Source organism: Falco punctatus (assembly GCF_963210335.1).
Source record: "Falco punctatus genome assembly, chromosome: 3".
In the NCBI taxonomy this organism is placed as follows: Eukaryota; Metazoa; Chordata; class Aves; order Falconiformes; family Falconidae; genus Falco; species Falco punctatus.
In genome coordinates, this window is record NC_137582.1 from 102,845,720 (window position 1) to 102,864,634 (window position 18,915).

The 18,915-nt window shown below is 39.5% G+C and overlaps 1 protein-coding gene across 1 annotated transcript in view; it reads left to right on the forward strand.

The window, feature by feature from the left end:
* The window catches only part of CTDP1 (CTD phosphatase subunit 1), a 114,553-nt gene that overhangs the window by 58,069 nt on the left and 37,569 nt on the right, over nt 1-18,915 (forward strand). The window contains exon 12 of the mRNA XM_080380333.1: nt 18,274-18,464. Coding sequence (XP_080236459.1) covers nt 18,274-18,464 — 191 coding nt within the window. The remainder of the gene's footprint in view (nt 1-18,273; nt 18,465-18,915) is intronic.

The window sequence follows — 18,915 nt, forward strand, 5'->3', positions numbered from 1 at the left end:
TTCTGTTTTTCTACACAGATTGCTTAGAAAGCGTTATTTAAGCACAGTTTCTGGTGTACTTGGATATTTTATTTTCATTTTAGATTTATTTTTATAAACTTATATGCCATGGGGGAATATGGGTAACATATTGGAACATTTTGGCATTCAGACAGCACACTGTATAAATACCTGCATTTTGTAGATAAAAAATGGAAATTACCTATATATATAAGGAGTAGTTTGATGGTACTCATGGCAAGTTGTTAATTGAAAGGTGATATTACTATATAGAATCTTGTGCTAAGTGAACATGATCAGTCAAATTCCTGGCTGGTCAGGCTATTATTAGGAGAAAATAAAACATATGATTGAGACTGATTCACTTTTGTTATGCCCAGATATTTTAACAGGTAATTTAATCATGATGTAAGTACAAATGGTTATGCTACAATAGATACTACTAATGGGCTGCACAAAATGGACATCAACTAAAAAAACAACCATGCTTACTTCAGAGCTGACCTCTTTTTGATAAAAGTTGCTAGTAATAGGAGTGCCTGCTTGCATTTTGGCTGGATGTCCCTGTTTCTTCTATTGACAGTCCATCAAAAATTGATTTGATTTAGTTGTCAGTAAAGGTGCTTCTGCCATCTTACATATTCTTCATACTTTTCTGATGCAATCAACAGCTGATTCAGTTCTTCTCCCAAAAAGGTTCTCAAAATTGTTTCATTGTAAGTAAACTTGGGTTTGTAGAAAAGTAACTTTTTTTACATGTTGTTGGCATTCTGCTAAGCATAGAGTAAAAATTATTATGCAAATAAGATTAAATCTAAGCTCTATGTGTTTGCTTCTGCAGATAAGAACAACTTCTTTGGCTTTTAAAGTATGACTGGTTATATAGCAAATGCATTATTTTAATGCTATTCCATGTGAAATGGAAAGTAGGTCTATAAAGCTCCCACCTCTAGAATGTATGTACAGGGTGTTAAAAAGTGAAGGTTGGTTAACCTGTAGGGAAGAAGGCTTTTCCATACATTCTCTTTGGTTTTTCTACTGACACTGATAGTGCATTATATATCTGTAGCCTTCTCTGCTTGGCCTTGATAAACTGAAAGCCTTTTTCAACTGTTGGCTTGCTCACTGAAAATGGGGCAAAACCTCTTTAAACAGAGTTCAATAACCGCACTTGGAGGTGTATGTCTACCTCCATATGCTAAATCAGGTGTAGCTATGCTGTCAACACTAACTGGCCACAGTTAAAAATGGGTGTCTGAACTGTGTTAAGCGATTTGCAAGATGATCCCTAACACAATTCTGAGCAGCTGCATATATGGTCTGATTGAGCCTCATCGTAAGTCTAATACGGTTTTTACATTTTAATCGGAGCTGATGTTCTTCCTGAGTGGTATTTAAAAGTGTCTGGCCAAGTCTTCGTCTAAGCCTGAACTGTTTCTTCATAACTTTTTTTTGTGGTTTTTTTTTTTTTTAATCAAGATACCCTGATACTTGGATTGCAACATAACAATATAGTTGTGAAGTATAGCATAATATATGCTAAGTGCTATGGAGGATCTTTACAATCACTTGCATATTGCTAGTCACCTAGCAGACTTAATTTGTGTTTGGATTTCTGGGGTTATAAAAATACAAATCCATTTTGGTGACTTAAAGGCCAGGTTCTTTCTAAATGCAGCACTGAATGACAGTTTGTACTATTAGTCTTTAATCGGCTGATCTTGATCAGTTATCATAAGGTGACTTATTTTGAAATGTAAATTATGCGTAATTGCAGTTGCTGACTTCTGAGACCTCTTCGAGAGAAGCTCTTCCTTTTGCTTTGGTAGTCCTCACTGTTTTCAGGTGCCACCTGCAGAGCGCAGTGAATACAGCCACTCAGCTCTCCCCCTCTGTGATCCTTCTGCAGCTGGGCATGTCCCACCTGCTGTCAGCATCACAAGGAATGTTTCAATTCCACGTATAACTTCACTATAACTTCACGGAGATGGTGAAAAGCTGCAGAACTGGAGCCCCCTACTGATGTAAAAAAATCTCCTGCTGCAATGCAGTCACAAAATGAGTAATTACCCGAATGGCCGGCTGCTGTAAATTTTTCATGTCTACAGTAGTGGTATTAGTTTTGGACTTTAAGAGAATGTCAGCGTTGCTCTGTATTGTTATGGGGTTTGTATATGAGCTTGTGCTTTCTCTTTGCCGGGGTCACAGTCAGCTGTAGACAATATTCTCATGTTGCTTCTCATGGCAAACAGTGATACCATTTTCTCTGAAATTAACACAGACAGCTGCCTGTCTCAGATATTGTAGTGCTCCAGCATCAAACTTGCTTCATCACAGAGGGACTGAGGACTGGATACAGTTGGCGTACCATAGAGATCATATCAGAACCTACAATGTATTCATCACCTTAAAAGTGACCTGCTTGTAGAAGCTGACCACTTGTATTTTGGACTGGTTCTTTTTCTTTTTTTTTTCTTTTTTTTTTCCTTATTTTGTGCTTAATTCTGGCTATTGAGTGTGGGCGAGCTATGCAGAATACAGTGCTCGTATTTCTTCGCTACTTCACTTAAAAGCTTCATGCTTGATTGTACAGAGTCTGATTGCAGCCCCATTGCCCAGTTCAGCAGAAACCATTTAAACATTAACCTGGCTTCACTGTCATCTTTCAGTTTCTAGTAAAGCAAATTCAGAAATAGTTTTCTCCAGTGCTCATTATTTGAGGTGACTTTGTTAGCTTGAGTGCATTGATAAATGTCTCTTGGCTCTTGTGGCAATGAGACCAAGCAAATCAGGTTTACTGAAGAGGGAAACAACAAAGCCATGCTTCATGAAGCCAGCTGATGTCTGGAAATGCTAACTCTAAGCCTAGGTTAGAACTAGTAAGTCATGGCAGGTCCAGGCTGGCCCTGCTTATAGCTAGCTTGGATCAGGATGGGTTTACTAGCATGTTCACAGCATGCGTGAATAAATCTATGCTGAACACAGTGCATCTGTGTTTCTATAGCAGTAGTTTTGAGCTAGTAAGCCCTACTGTATCCCAGTTGCTCTACACAGGAGTAGTTTTTAAGTTCCTTTGCAGCTGCGATGCCTGCAGAAAGTCTGCACTTAACGGATAAATGAAAGCAGTTTTTTGCCTGTCTTTTGTTCTCACTTTAATATTTTCAGTTTCACTTAGTAGACTGTGACTTCTGAACAGCTTTATAATGCTGAACAAGTTCAGGAGTTCAACCTTTGAAATGGAAAAAACTTATTTTTCTCTGAAACCCATATGTAGCAATGAATATTTATTCAGTCTCACTAAGTGAAAGATACGCTTTCGGTTAACCTTGGGATGGTAGAACCTAGCATTGTGCTAATTGTCGTTAAAACATCTGGTAACAAGGACCATTATGAGAAAGCTTGGAAACAGTTGAGATGCCAAAAAAAAAAAAGTTTGTGCATATTGTGTATACCAGAACCTCTTCTTTTTAGGGTGAGTTCTCATATCTGTTGGAGTGAAGTCCATGGCTGTGACCGTTATTCCACAAAGGCGGTGTTTCCTGACACTGTTCAGTGACTGATCACGACAGCGTTTTCGGTTGCAGCATTTCAGAAGTTTGGGGGTTGTCTCTGAGCTGATGCACATTAGAGCCTTAAATGTATTCTAAATAGACTGTAATTCAGGTTGAAGTGACTGGAGATTAGTGCAAGTCAAGCTCCCTCCCACTCTTGGATTTTATGTTTTTTTTATTTTAATGGAATAACCAAATGGGCTAAGCCCTAAATGCTTCTCAGAGGTTTTCAAGGATACTGTGCCAAGTGTGCTTGCAGGTTAACTACAGCATTAATTAATGCCTTTGAGGGTGACTTGAAAGAGGTTAGGTAGATCAGTGTCCTGCTACTTTTTGTTTTTTCCTCCATAAAAGTCGAGATTTTCTGTTTAGAAGTGCAGGCTGCAAAAACCTGCATCACTTTTCATATTAAAAAAAGGGGGGGGGGGATTATTTTAAACCTCTTCCACCAGTTCAGCAGGTGTTGCCAGATAAAATAGTGAGTATATGGAGGGAATCGTCCCATTCTCTTTTTAAAACCAATCAGACAGACAACAGGCTGGATTGATGGAGGGATGCTGCCCATACCTGTTCAAAGCTGCCGCTGCATGTCTAGAAACATGGTATCAGCTGGGCCGGTGAGTTTTAACAGCAGATTACACTTCATCCTCGTCTTTGTTATTTAGGAATCCCATTGCTTTCTACATTTGGGCAATCAGTATGCTATCCTCTACAAAATACTTCTGAAAATAAACACTGTAACAGATGTGATCAGCATCTAGGGATTTTTTTCACTTTTGTTTTATGTTTTTAAATGGAAATTGATGAGAGTAGATGCTATCAAGAGGGCACTTGAACATATTTTCATGATCAAAAATTGTAAAAGGAAGCTTATGTCCAAAGAAAACTTGCTCTGAGGGAATGATTGGAAGTGATACAAGTAAACTAAGTGATTTATACCCAAATTTCTATTATTTTTTAATAGCATACATAATATAAAAAAGAAATTAGGAGCTTGGAAATTTTACAATCCCTTCATAGTAACCCTTGATTCAACAATCCCTTGATACCCTGCTGCCCTCGGCACTTCATTAACATTGTGCTACAGACGTCTCCCCTTGGCAGCAAAATGTGTCAGAAAAGATCACATAAGACCTAGGCACTATGCCCTTGCAAATTGGAATCTGTCACTTCTAATAGTTAAGATTTCTGACTTGATATATCAGTGGTATTTTGTGATAGTATTTAAACACCTTTTGCAAGTGTTCTTTCATTAGCAAATTAGATTAATTTGTTCAAAAAAAATGTCGATCACTGGACTGTGCATGTCTTGGTAAATCTCTAGGAATAGGAAGAAAGTTACAGGTTCATCTGGCAAAACTGGGCCTCTGCTAATAGCTAGATTGGCAGCTCTTAGAAGAGACTTGCAAAATTATAAAACAAAGCTGCTTCTTGCTGCATATTGGCAAAATACACTTGCTTTAAAATAGAACTGATGGCTTTGAGAACCGAAAGTATCACGGACTGTCTTGTTTTAAAACAAGGGTATTGCTATGAAGGTTTACAAGGTGGGAGCTATACTGATAAATGTTTGCAGCAGGCTGAAGCATCCACCTGTGTTACTTTTTTTGTTTAACAGGTATGGATACTTCTAGTCTTTACCAGGCCTTTTTGTTGCCTAGGAAAAGATTACATTGATGTTTGTCTGTCTTTATTTTGCACACCTGAAAGATAATTACTGTGGATTAAAGATCATTGAAGGTCTTGGTGTAAGAATTTTCTCCTCAGTCCTTTCCCTTCCCTCTGTGAGTTTGTGTACATTTGTATTCTGTTTGTATAGCATCAACAGACTCTAGGTTTTCCAGTCTCTGGATATTTAGATGGTGCTTATCTCTATAAAAAGACTGTAACGGTGTTTGAGTACAACTATTATCTGTGGATTCACTCACTGGCTCATTCCTTTAAGATGAAGGTTTGCCTAAGATGAAATCAGAACACCTAGTAAAGTGTCGCACTTGAGCATGCAACTCCAGTTGGTGTTCCACTGCAGGCTCTCTGGCTTTCCTTTTTAAGATTTGCATGTATGGAAAAACTTGAAAGATTGTCCAGTGACAATAATTTTACTATCTGTAAGAGAATCTGCTGACAGTGCCAGTAAGCCACAACAGTAGTGGATGATTTGGTTCATCAATTAATGAAATTCTATATTGGCCACGAAAGAGGATGTGATAATGCTTTTGACACAACTTCTCCAACTCATCGGTCTGTCTCCTGTTGCAGGCTTCCACTGTTTGGGTTGTGGCTACACATTTAATAGAGATGCTTATCCAAAGTCTCTTCCCAGTGATCTGTTCCTGCTGTCGTGTAATGTTATGGTGTGAGTGTTTGTGTAGACAGACATGAAGTGGGACGGGGAACTGGTGTAGTGAAGCAATGACCCAGTTCAAAATAGTTGGAGGTGGTTAAGCTGTTACAGTCACTGAGTTGTTGCTTATCGAGCAATGAGATAGTTTTGTTGCACATGGACCAGTCTAGCAGCAGGATGCTGGAGGCGGCGGTTCTTCCTCCTCCTTCCTTCTGCTTTCCTGTGAGACCAGGAAACCCCATAGTTAAACCTGCCACCTTTTTGTTGAAGGTGTACTTGTGTTTCTGCTTGGTGCTTGGTAGTATTATGCAAGAGAGGGAAAAAAGCTTTGGATAAATCTAACTAAATTCCTCTTCCCTTTTGGTGCTCAGTTTTTGTCCTGTAATTTCAATGTTCTTGTCCTGGGTGTCTGAGAAAAAGCAAATCAGAAGTTTTGATTTTGTGAATATAAAGCCAAACTTCAGCATGCTAGTTTCCTCTCTTTTTTTTTTTTATTTGTAGTCTTGATATTTTTATTTCCGTTGCCATTAAGCTTATCAGCTCTTGAGAGATCAAACCCCATTTTACTAAGTTTAATGCTTGGTTATCTGTCCTAACAGAAAAAGCCATGCAGTATTAGAACAAGGTCCTGCTTGGAGCTCCCCAAGATCCAAACTAGTGGTTTTCCTTAAAAAATATGTGCCATTACAAACACACGATAACTCGCTTAATCATGGTGACCTGAGTACAGTAGCTGTCAAGAGCTGCATAAGTTTAGAGAAGACACGGTGGACCCTTGTCAAAGGCACACAGTGGTGGGGCAGGAGATAGCAGACTCAAATTTCAACATGAGTTACTTTGATCGTATATAAGGAAAAATATTTTCATCTTGAGGGGTGATCAGGCTTTGGAACAGATTTCCTGGAGTGGTTGTGGATCTCCATGTCTGGAGATATTCAGAACTCCCCTGGACAAAGCCCTGAGGCCCCTGATACAACTGGACTGTCTTGAAGCAGGGGGCTGGACCAGGTGACCTTCAGAAGTCCCTTCCAAATTAATTTTTTCTGTGATTCTAGGGGTTTACAGACTAACAAATTCTCAGATGTCCTGTAAGGTGGTGTGGTTTTTGGGTGTGTTTTTTTGGTTGGTTTTTGTTTTTTGGTTTTTTGGGTTTTTTTAAACAGATAAGTGAAATAGAAAAAGCAAGATTAATATTCTGCTTAATAGAAATGCTGAATACTCAGTTGGCTTCTATTTCCTTCAACCCTGCAAGTGTCAATCATATTAGCTAGTCAAATCCTACGATTTTCAGTAGGGAAACCAGTACTGAATGTGCAGTTCGTGACTGAGTATGTAAATGTACAGCCTTTTATCTGACCAGCTTTGATTTCATGAACTGTTCCAGCAGAACACATTTTAATTTAAATTTAGTGATCCAAGACACAACAGTCAACCTGTAAATGAGTTATATGTAAATAAATCTCATAAAAGCTTTTTTCTAAGGTTTGGTAATACTCCTTAAACTCTTCACAGCACCTTTTTTCTAATCTGTTGAAGTAAATACAATAGCACTGCCAGACTTGATATTCTAACCTGAAGCATGGCTTTATCAGAAACAGGATAGTACAAAGACAGTTTTCAGTGTATGGATATTTAAATACAGGAGAAAATTCTTTTACTTTTTTTTTAATAACGAACAAGACTTTTTTTGTTACACTTCTAATTTTACTGATTCACCACCTGCTTGGAGGAGCCAATGGTAATTGTGAAAGAACAGTAAAATCTGAAGTGCTTGAGACAAAGGGGTGTTGCATTGTGCATAAATGCATTGTGTGACTCAAAATCAAGGCGAAATGCCAAAGGATAAAATGCTGTAATGCCAAAGAAAGAAAATAGATTAAACAGGATGTGAAAGGCAAGTTCTTCTGAGGTTACTTGGAAGAAATGGGACTGAGTTATATCACACATTCTCCCTTAAACTTCGTGTACTGCAGGACAACTTAACCTGCTTCAGACAGTTTATCCTTCCAGTGACGTCTTTGTAGAAGGAAATGTTTTGTTTCAAAGTGACTTACATTCAGCCCAAATCTCTTAATGCAGACTTTGTGTGTTGTAGGAAAGTTCAGTTGTTCACATGCATGATTTCATAATGCTGCCTCTTAAAGCCTATTAAAAAATCGCTAGCTTTTTTGGAGGCATGGGTGGTAATGTCTGGCTCTTCAGGTAATTGTTCCGAAACATTCAGGTGGTAAGAATACAAATTAAAAGTTATTCAATTTGTTGGGGGGGGGGGGGGGGGCAGCTGGGTGGGAGGGGGGTGGAGGAGTTTGCCTGTAAAGAGGAAAAAATAAAGATCAAGGGTATGTTAACAATTATTAGACTTTCCATATTTGGAGAAAACTTTCCTGATGTCAGACTGAGTAGATTCTTTTCTGTCTGGTATGAAATGGCCTCATGCTGCAGCCTGTAGCTGCTTATGGCTATGAAAGTTAGAAGGAACTAATATTGTTAGCTCACGTCAGGCAAACTTAATAATGGACTTGGAAATACTGGGAAAAGGCACCAAGAAGTGCAGAAATCCAGACCCAAAATGGTTTTTCTTCTATGTAAGGTCTTAGCAGGTGAGCTATACAAGTGCTGCAGGGGATGTCAGAGCAGCCAAGCCGGTGAGGGTTCCACTGCCGTCCTAGCACGCTCCCTGAGGTGCTCCCGCGAGGAGGGAAGGAGAGGCGCTCGCTGGCTGTGCTCACCGCATCCACATTTGCCTCGCGGTATTTGGCTGTTAGTGACTGGGTGAAGTGATGCGAGATGCGCTGTGCCCGTGGCGCGCATGAGGCTGTGAGGTGTGGTGGGGCGGGAGGACGTACCCCATGGACAGGAGGAGGCTGTGAGGTGTGGTGGGGCGGGAGGACGTACCCCATGGACAGGAGGAGGCTGTGAGGTGTGGCGGGGCGGGAGGACGTACCCCATGGACAGGAGGAGGCTGTGAGGTGTGGCGGGGCGCGAGGACGTACCCCATGGACAGGCTGCTCGCTGCCACCTTCCCCTCACCACCGTGAGGATCGCTTCCCTCCAAAGAACCCCACGCCAGACCTCCTTGTACTGCTGGCGTTTTTTCTTGCCTGGAGCCAGAACTGTCCACAAGTCGTGGCAGTAACAGGCTAAACCCCGCGTCCTTTGAAGGGTGGCTGTAGATCGTCCTGCTACTCACTGGCCTTTAACTTGTCATTGGAGCCTCCTCTGGAATCTCGGCATGGATGTTTTCAGCAGTCTAAATTGAGGAATCATTGCATTTAGCAGCCAGAATCATTGCATTTAGCGGCCAGAGAGCTCTTATTTCTACTAAGGTATCATTGTTTCAGAAATGGTGCGGGCAGAGCGATGGAGGGCTGCAGCCTCGCAGCCCCTGGGAGGCTCTGGGTACCCCCCCCCGGCGCAGCCCGACACGCAGGCAGGGCAGAGCTGGGATCCCGCCTGAGCTCAGCGATTCCCATCAACTCTGTGCTGCTGGGCAGGTGAACAGCTGTATTCTGGGCATAGCTATTGTGCTAATTCTGATTTTATTCCCAGACTTCACATTTAAAAAACATTACAATGTAGATTTATAGGCCTATTACTATTTAATGAACTTTTGGCAGAGGTTTTCTTTTGAAAATAGAGGAAAGGAAGATTAGAGGTATAGATGGCTTTATAATCGGATAAAACCATAGCTTCTAGGCTGCAGTGAGGTTGCCGACTCAGGAAGGCTTTGCAGAAATCATCATGTTATCTCCCTTGAGATGTTTTCTTTTTAGAGACTTTAAATTAAAACATCCATGTGAATTTTGCAACTAGTAACTTTTACTCTTTGTGAATTTATTTTATGTTTCAGAAATTGGTAGTTGGGAATAGACCTTTTTTCTCTTTCCAACATCATGAAGAAATTTATTTTTCTTCAATAATTTAATTGAAGAAAGTCATTTTTGTTATACTAATAATAATGTTAATGTTTTAGAGGGACTGCCTAGAATCCTTATGTTGGTGCCTCAGGCACCCTAATTACCAAGGAAATACTTGACCTCGTGTTTCTTTTAACAGTTTCAATTATTAGTCCAAACGGTCTCCGGAATGTTTGTTTCTACTCAGACCTAGGCATTGCTTTCCAGGAAGGAAATTCAAAGATATTTAGACTTTCTAAATGGCCTTCTTTTGAAGCATTAGTAGTCTCAATCATAAGCAAGGATATAAGATTGTTGTTAGTGTTGCATTTTAATAACAGTATCGGTATGTAATATCTAATTGACACTTCATTTCATTTCTAGTCTAAGCACTAGTGGCAGTAGTAAAACCCAGATGTAGTGAACTGTACAGTTGCAGCCACAGTTACAGTTTCATTTGTGAAAGTTAAGCGGTCCAATTATTACAGGCAACCCGTTTGGTCGATTTGGCCTGCTTCCCTGCAGTACCTGCCTTTGGGGAGCCCACTGGGGGTTGCCACCCAAAGATGTGCAGGCACAGGCACTGCTGCACCGTGGGCGCTGAGCAGCCAGTGCAGGGGCTGCGTGGCCTCTTGGCTCCCCGGCAGGCTCCCAGCGCAGCCCCCGGGGATGGTCACTGGGAGCTCACATAACTCATTTTCACATAGTATTTTTAATTGCTGTTTCTCAAATATGAGCATAGCAGCTGTGGTCAGAGCCAAGGCTTAAAGCTTTTTCTTTTCACGCAATTGCTTTTCATCCTAGAACTGGTAGGTCTTCGCCAGAGGCTGCTGGTATGTCTGAGCGCAATGCGGTATCGGTGGGTGAGCAGAATTCCAGACCACAGGTGCCAGGAAGCACGGGTTACAGTTTTGGGTTTGCTCTCATTCCAAACTTCTGATATAGTTCACAAATCTGCTTGCTGCCTAAACTAAAAAAAAAAAAAACTTATCCATGGGTAATGCCCCTTCACACAGGAAAAAGGCAAAAAGTTTGTCTCCCCTCCCACTCAAAAATATGCCATAAGGTATTTAGAAAAGTGAAGTGTAATTTAAATAATACATTTTGAGAATTAAGATCTCTTATTCTGGAACTTCTGCTGCTGAGGAACAAAGCAGTAGTGTCTTTGATTGTTTCATTAATACTGTGGTATTGCAAAAAATAAGTAGAATTCTTTAATGATTCCTTAATTGCTAATGAAGAAACTACTGATTTTTTTAGGGTTTTTTTTGGGGGGGTGGGGTTGGAGCATATGTATTCTTACTGAAAGGTAGAGAGAAACAAACAAGTGTGTTTATGAATATAAGAACAAAGAATAATCAAATGTAGAAAGTAAAAACTATGAAGACAAGTAAGTTCCCTTAGTTTTAAATTAATGGGATGTTCTGAAAGCTTGTCATGAAACTATTTTTAAACCATTACAAACAAATTCAACTTTGAATTTTTTCGTAGTGTAAATAACTGTGATTGTCTGTAATCACTGAGATAAATTCACTTGATTTCAGGTACTTTTTTCTCTTCCTAGAAAAGATTTGTTTGCTTTTCCACTGAAAAAAAAACTGTGGAACTCTATCTTAAAAGTACAACTTATGTTTTCTTTAAACTTTGGTGTTGATACTGCTTCTTTTTTGCTATTTGACTTCACTAGTAATTAAAAAGATTTTATAGGTATATTGCTGAACTCGGCCCCTTTTTTCAAGGATACAATGTAATACAAATCAGTTGCCTTTAAAAATATGTGTAAAAGCTAGATTAATGCTGTATTTGGTTGAAGACACATTCACGTAAGCAGCCATTGTAGCAGTTTTACTCTTGACATAGAAAGTTACTTCACAAACACCTGATCTTGCTTAAATTTTATATATGGGTAAAATCTGTATTATACTGTTTAGCACAGAATCAAGCAGGATCTGACATTAAAGACAGCTGCCTGCAAAAGTGAAATGTCCCTGTGCTTGTCGTTCTGCCTTGTGCTCAGGAAGGTGCTTTATCAGTCCCCTCACAGCCTCTCACTCTTCTTTGCAAAACTACTTTTTTTGGTGTGTCAAGGAGTTAAACTTTCCAAGTCAGTTGCACAAATCTCATTTCTCCTGCCACACTCCTGACAAACCTCTCCTTGCTTTACCAGATACCTGGTGTATGATCTGAGGAGCTTGAGAAAAGAGAGGACAAGCATTTGGGAATGTGCTAGAACAACAATTTGTCAGGCAATTATATGCCACGTCAGTGTCCGCAGCGAGGCAGCCTTGCTTGAACCTTTTGAAGAACATAACTTCTCAAAAGAACTCTCACTCTTATCCTCTCTGACTGCGATACACCGCCAGTGAAATATTCTGGGTGACCCTCATTGCCGTGGTCTCGTTAGCGCGGTGGCAGAGCACTCCTGGCCGGCGTTTGGAAGCTGGATAGGCAGCTGCACCTTCGCCAGTTACCGCCACTGTATTCACTCTAACTGCTTCAGAATGTGGAGTTAATAAACATTCCACAGCGTTATTTCCACTTATTTTGCCACTGACAGAACAGTTTTGTTCTCATGCCTCTGTGCTGGAAGGTTGGAGAGTTCAGTACACAACTCCAGGAAGATGGTGCCACCACTCTGATTTGATTTGCAATCTAATACCATCGTTGGCTGTTGATTCCACAGGCTCAGAAGTGCTTTTTAATTCATCGTTTTTGATGTCATGTCACTTTTCCCTTCTACTCTTTCTTTTGGCTTCTCATTTTACTGCTGTGTTAAAGTTCCTGAAATAGTCTGCTGATTTCTCTAATATTTCATGTAAAATATATGTAAAAACTCCACTGATCTACTCAAAAGCAATAGTTTAGAACAAAGCAGAAGGGAATGTTGGGAGTGGAGGCAGGGGTAAAGATTACAGGATCAAATGGAGAACTGTGGGACTTTGTAAAAGCAAGGTCTCTCTCTCTCCTCTGGGGAAACTTTCCATATTCCAGAAACAGCGTGGCAACCAGTTCTGCTGGAGAAACGAGTGGCATGGAGGAGCCTATTTTGGCAGTACTGCTAATGGGCTGCAAAGCAGTTGGGATGTCAGCAGCATTTGGAAGGTGCCCATGTTTCAGGGACAGCTTTCTGATGCAAATACGGCTTAAGATACTTTAAGTTCTGTGCCCGTTTATGCACATTTACTTGGTAACTTCTGTTATACATGCAATATATTTACAGTTGTGGTCCCTTGAGTAGTTTGTGTCCTGTAGTTTAGAAGTAACCTGTAAAGCCTAGCTTTTTACTTTTCTTTTTTAATAACAAATAATAAATCTTCGTATAAGTCATGCAAGTGTAGGAGATCAGTCCTAAAATCTGTCTCGGTAAAAAGAGAAAATGTCAAGCTGAACAAGCTGTCAAGCACTGCGCTCTTTTGGTTCTTAGGAACAGTTTTGAGCACACTGGGATTTCAGGATGTCAGCAATGCATTGAAATATATTCAAAAAAGGCGTGGTGTGCATTTCATGATTGATTTTTTTTTTTTTTCAAGACTACCGGCCTATTACATTTCAAGTAATTGTACACATACGGTTTGAGATATGTACTAAAGCAAACTGGTGTTGATGGTATTTATGGTGTAGGTATATCATCCTGACCAGAAACACCAAGAGTCAGACTTGGCTAAGTGAAAGAACACTGGAAGAAATGCCGTGACATTTGAACTGACGTGTGAAACATCTGTTGGCCTTCTTTAGTCTGGTATTTGTTTGCAGAGCATTAGTTTAGCCACTAAGGAGATGGAGATGGTGGTCAGCTAGCTTTTATGCTTAGTAACTACTGGGAGGGCATCATGGTCCCTGGCGCCAAAGATGGCAGCGTTTTAAAGTGAAGAGTATGTTGAGTTAATACCGTGTTTTACATGGAGATACCTACAGTTACTGGTGTGCTTGGACATCTTATCTTCATTTTCAAGTTACTTTTTTGAATTTATATACCGGAGCAGAATATAAGGTACGGGCTGAAACATTGTGGCATGTTGGGATGGCAGATGACCGAAGTATCTGCAAGTTCTGCCTAAGGTGCGGTGTATTCAGAGCAGTCTCAGGTGTGTGCTTGCAGGCTCAGCTGTGCTGGCTGTCAGTACCGGTTTGGTTGTTTCCATTGCTAACAAAGAACAGTCATTTTTGTGGCAGTAGAAATAAAACTAAAGAACTCTTAGAAATAATTGGGGGTTTTGTGTTTTTCCCTTAACTTACACAATCAGTTGGAGCAAAATTAGAATTGGTCTTTTGGGAAGGACTGGGGTGGGGGAGGTGGGGGGAATGTGTATATATTCCATGCAAAACTGGAGCACAAAAAGAACAGCTGTCCACGAGACTTTTTTTTTTTTTTTGTAGAATGTTCCGTAATTCCAGTGAGGACTTGATTCAGAGCATTATACCGCTTTTACGAGACATCATTTCGGTAGTTACATATGGTGTTCAGTTGCTAAGGTAGTTTGTTTCCCCAGTTCTAGTAAAACTTGAATTATTAAATACTTTTTAGTTTAAAAACAAGAATTAAATGCTTATTCACAGCTCTTTTTTTTTCATATGTAGTTTTCATTACTGCATATGTGATTTCTTCTTCCAGAAAATGTAAAGCATCACAACAGGTCTCTGTCAAGTCCAGAACACTGTCCTGAAACATTGCCTCTAAGTTATCTAACAAATTGAGGTTGTTCATGACAGTTTCTTTTTTTGGTGTTTTCTCAGAGTCTTGATTAATTTTGAATGTGTAAACTCAACTTCTGGATTAAGAACATTTTCCAGCTGACCTGGTTTGTTAATACTACAGAAAGTTTTTGCTTTCTTTTTAACAAAGCTTTAGGTACTTTACAGCTCATAATAAGAGAATATGAGACTGCAAATCTCGTTGCTCTTTGGTCTTTATACTTTGTCTGCATAAGTGCATGCTGTGCTCCTCCTAAATGAGAAATAAAACAGCTTTGTCAGCTGAGAACTTTTTCTAGCTTTTAAAATCGGGTGTTTAAAAGAATTGTCAGGCTTTTCATTCTTCTGCTAAATGGAACAATTTGTCGTCTTCAAGGGATGAATCATTTTTCTTTTTCAATGTTAATCATTCTTGCTGCGTTATAAAAGCCTTTAAAGATAGATGCTATGGTAGTGTTTAAGCAGTAAACATCCCCTCACTGTATCTTACCAGTAAGATTTGGTATTAGCTGGCATTTTCTTCTGAAGTGTTATATTTTCCATTTGTATTAATCCTATAAAATCTAATGTTATGAGCAAAAGTTGTGATTGGTACATCTGTCTTGGTCCAAATTTTGTCCAAGATTGAAAGTTTCCTCTGTTCTTTAAGCTTTTTTATATATTTAAAGTTAGTGATGTGTCTGGATAGACAGTTGCTTCTTAAATGTTCACATCCTTTTTTTACCTATGGATTTGTTCAAGCGAAGGGCTTAAATCTTGCTGCCTCGATGAAAACACAGTTTGTTTTAATTTCTTTGGAGAATTCTGGAAGATGAAGATGGTAATCTTTGTATTTTTCAGCACAACTTGCAATTTAGCCCATAGTTAGGCAGGAATCTGTATTTTGGGTGCCTTTCTAGTTAAAGTGTTTTCTAAGAACCATCTCATATTATTTGTTTTCATATGCAATGATTTTCAAAATTTGCCATATTTCTGTGATTTATACGTGCATTTTAAATGCCCTTCCACCAAAATGGGGCATGTATGTGTACAACTACCTTAGTAATTCTAATATTAAATGGCATTCCAGACTTCAAAAGAATGTCATCTTTGTGCAGAATGTAAGAAAAAGACATGGCAATAACTAGACTGCTAGTCTTGTCAAAATTATTCAGACAAAGTAGATTTTTTAGAAGATCAGTTTGAGAGACACGTTTGTAACACCGAACATCAGTCTGGCTTGGTCCTTGGAAAATTTTAACATATTTTGTAGTGAGAACATAGTTTTAAACATGACTTTCTGGAAAAGTACTGCTTTTGCAATGGAGGAATGCAATTTTAAATATAAGACTTGCTAGAAAGAAGTCATCAGAGCTGTGGATTTGTGCTGCCATTTGACTATCAGTTGCTGGCCATCATGGCTACAGTGAGTATCTTCTGGCAAAGTATACAGGCGTGGTGTTCCTGCCATCCCACCCCAAAGCATAATACTTTAAACACTTGAGACCTTCTCTGTGTTCTGTACACACCAAAAAATCCCCCCACTGCGTACTTGCCATGCTTTCCCCGGGTTCACTGTTGGCTTGGCTCTCTCAGTCCCTTCAGGCTCCCTGACCCTGGACTGGATTTCATGATTCTTATCTTCCGTGAATAGGACAATTTCTGGTGACGGGAAAAGTATTCTTTGGACTGACGTAATCTGATTTGACACAGCAATTCCTACAGTTCCACCTGAAACTTACCTGTGTTTAGATGCACTGAGCTGGTACATGGTTCCTTTTTTCTTACGGTTTCTTTACAGCTTCAGCAGTGAAGGAGCTGGGCGCCAGGCGGCAGCGGTTCAGGTAGTAAAAATGTACCAAGACAAGGGCCAGTGGGCAAGCAGCTTGGACTGCAGATCTAAGAAACTTGCAAGTTACTTCTCATTTTGTATAGAAGTCATTCCATCCAAGGATAGCATAGCCAGGATTTTTAAATCCAGTTTTAAAGCTTGAGTTGTAGAACTCTGGTACAGTTACGTATTCAAAGACATAGTTTTTTACAAGTAAACTTTGTAACAAAATGTCCTTGCTTTCTCTTAAGGCCTGCAAGTCTCCTCAAAACTATTATTTTAGGATGCTTTGAAGGTACTACTTACCTTTTTATTATCATTATTATTATTATTTCTACATCATTTCTCTTGTGCAACAATATACATTGGCAGAGTCATCGGTAGAAAGTAGCACAAGATCAGGAAGAAAAAGTATTTGCTGCTGCCGCCCTCAAACAGCAACAGCCAAGTGAGGCCTGTGGAAGGATAAGAAATGCCCCAAATCCATCTGTTTAGCAGAGGAGTGAAGACAAATGCCACATCTTCCATCCTTCTGAAGTCACCCGGGGTGTGATGGGAGTCACCTGTGTGCTGGGTGAAGCTGCCCAGTGGAGCATCTTCATCATCACGGGTCACACACCTTTCCTTTCTGTTACAGCATCAGAAAAAGAAATTGAATAGATCTTTGACTGTTATCAAACTTTTATATTTGCTATTTCTGCTCACTCCTTGCTTGCAAGCTCTCACTTGAGTTCCCCTTATTTGAAAAAGGTATTTCATTTACTTCTGCCGTATTTCCAGCAGAGTACTGGCAAGGTGTAGGTCTTTGACATTTAGTTTGATAAACACAGGGCAGCTTTGACTTTCCCTCCGTACATCTAAAGGTAAACAAAGAAATTAGAGGTGCATGTATGAAGGGCCAGAGAGACCTGATTTCTTACAGCTCTCTTTTAGCTTTTGGGATTATCGGTGTAAAAGCGGTGGATAGGCAGTGTAAAATCTTTTGGTCCATGTTCATATACAGAGTTTTTCTTCTTGATAAAGCAGGTGTGGCATCAGTGGGAACAGAGGGTAGTTGTGAGGTGTATTTTAACTTGTGCTAAGATAAGCTGCTTTTAGGAAAAATTCTTAAACATCAGTAGAGAAATACTCACGTGGCTTCTTTCCACGTCCTTTGCCATTCACAAAAATACAGGGACTGTGTGGTTTCCTGGTGTTTATCTCTTTCTGAAGGTTGAATGCCACTTCAAAGAGAACATAATCTTTTGAAGCTTAGCGGAGTAGCTCATGAGTATGATTTGCTTTTAATGATGATTTCAGCAGCTCCAGACTTGTCCAAGCAAATTAGCATGTTCTTAGAGGAGTACCAAATCCCATGCTAACTTTTCAGATTCAAAAGCCAAACAATTATTTAACGAAATGTGGAAACACTTTGATAGCTTTGTCTTCATCGATTAGCATAAGCAGGCAATGTGGTTAGAATGCGGTTCTGTATGTTCCATTCCATTCATACTGTATTATTTGGGAATATACTTCTTTAGAGTTATATATCTGTCAAGGAACATTCTGTATAATAGTGTAAATGTAAAATACGTATTGTATAGAGGTTTTTTTACTATATGTTACAATACCATAAAACATCTATGCCTTTAATTTCATAAAACAACACTTTTTTCATAATACAGTTTCTTGTTTACAGCTGTTCATGCTCTTAGAATGAAGTGCAAACACCCTCAGATGTGACTGTATCACTTATGTGAGTCATATGTATACCTGAAGTTGAATGTAGACTGAATATATTTAAGTTGGATAGAATGTTGCTAGAGCTGTTACAGAAACTACATTTAAGACATTGGGGTTTAATTTGAATTTTCAAGAGGGAGGTCAAGGAAAGTTGAAGTATATACTTAACAGTTATTGAAGTGCAATCCAATAATTATGAAAGATTGATAATGCAGAAGAGTCTGTTAGAGGATACACTGACTTTCCACTCTTTGGCAGGTGGATGACATCTTAGGAGAAGGCAGTGATGAGAGTGATAGTGAAAAAAAAAAGCCAGAAGAAGAAGGTGAAAAACCTCAGATTAGTGCAACAGAGACTCTAGGAATGAAAGCAGATCAGAGACCTGGATCATCATCATCGTCATCATCATCATCATCAAGTGAAAGAAGCTTAACAGGCAGTGTACCCAGGTATGAGTTTTTCAAATATAAAAAGAAGCGTTAGTGATGTTTCGTTGTGCTTGTGCTATTCAGCATGCTTTTTGGCAACTCAGTCTTTCTATCATTGTAAGCCTCTGCATGCAGGTAATGTTTTTGTAACCCTGTGAAACTGTTGTGCTTTCCTCCACAATGTTTTGGGATTGATGTAAGGAAATGGTCATAGAGAATGTCTGTTGGGAGCCAGGGTATCGCCTCCTTTGGAAAAAATGAAGACCACTGGACTGTGCTTATTTTAAAGTAGGCTTGATCCCAAGTCATGTGTAGGACCAGGTACTCTGCAGTGTTCCTTGAAGTAAAATAAAGCATGGCTTTGTAAAGCTGTTTTTTCATCCTGGATTTTTGAGATCCTTTTACATGGGATATGCATAAAAATGAGTTGTTGAGAATGTTTTCTACTTAGGCAGAAATTTAAACTTGCTAG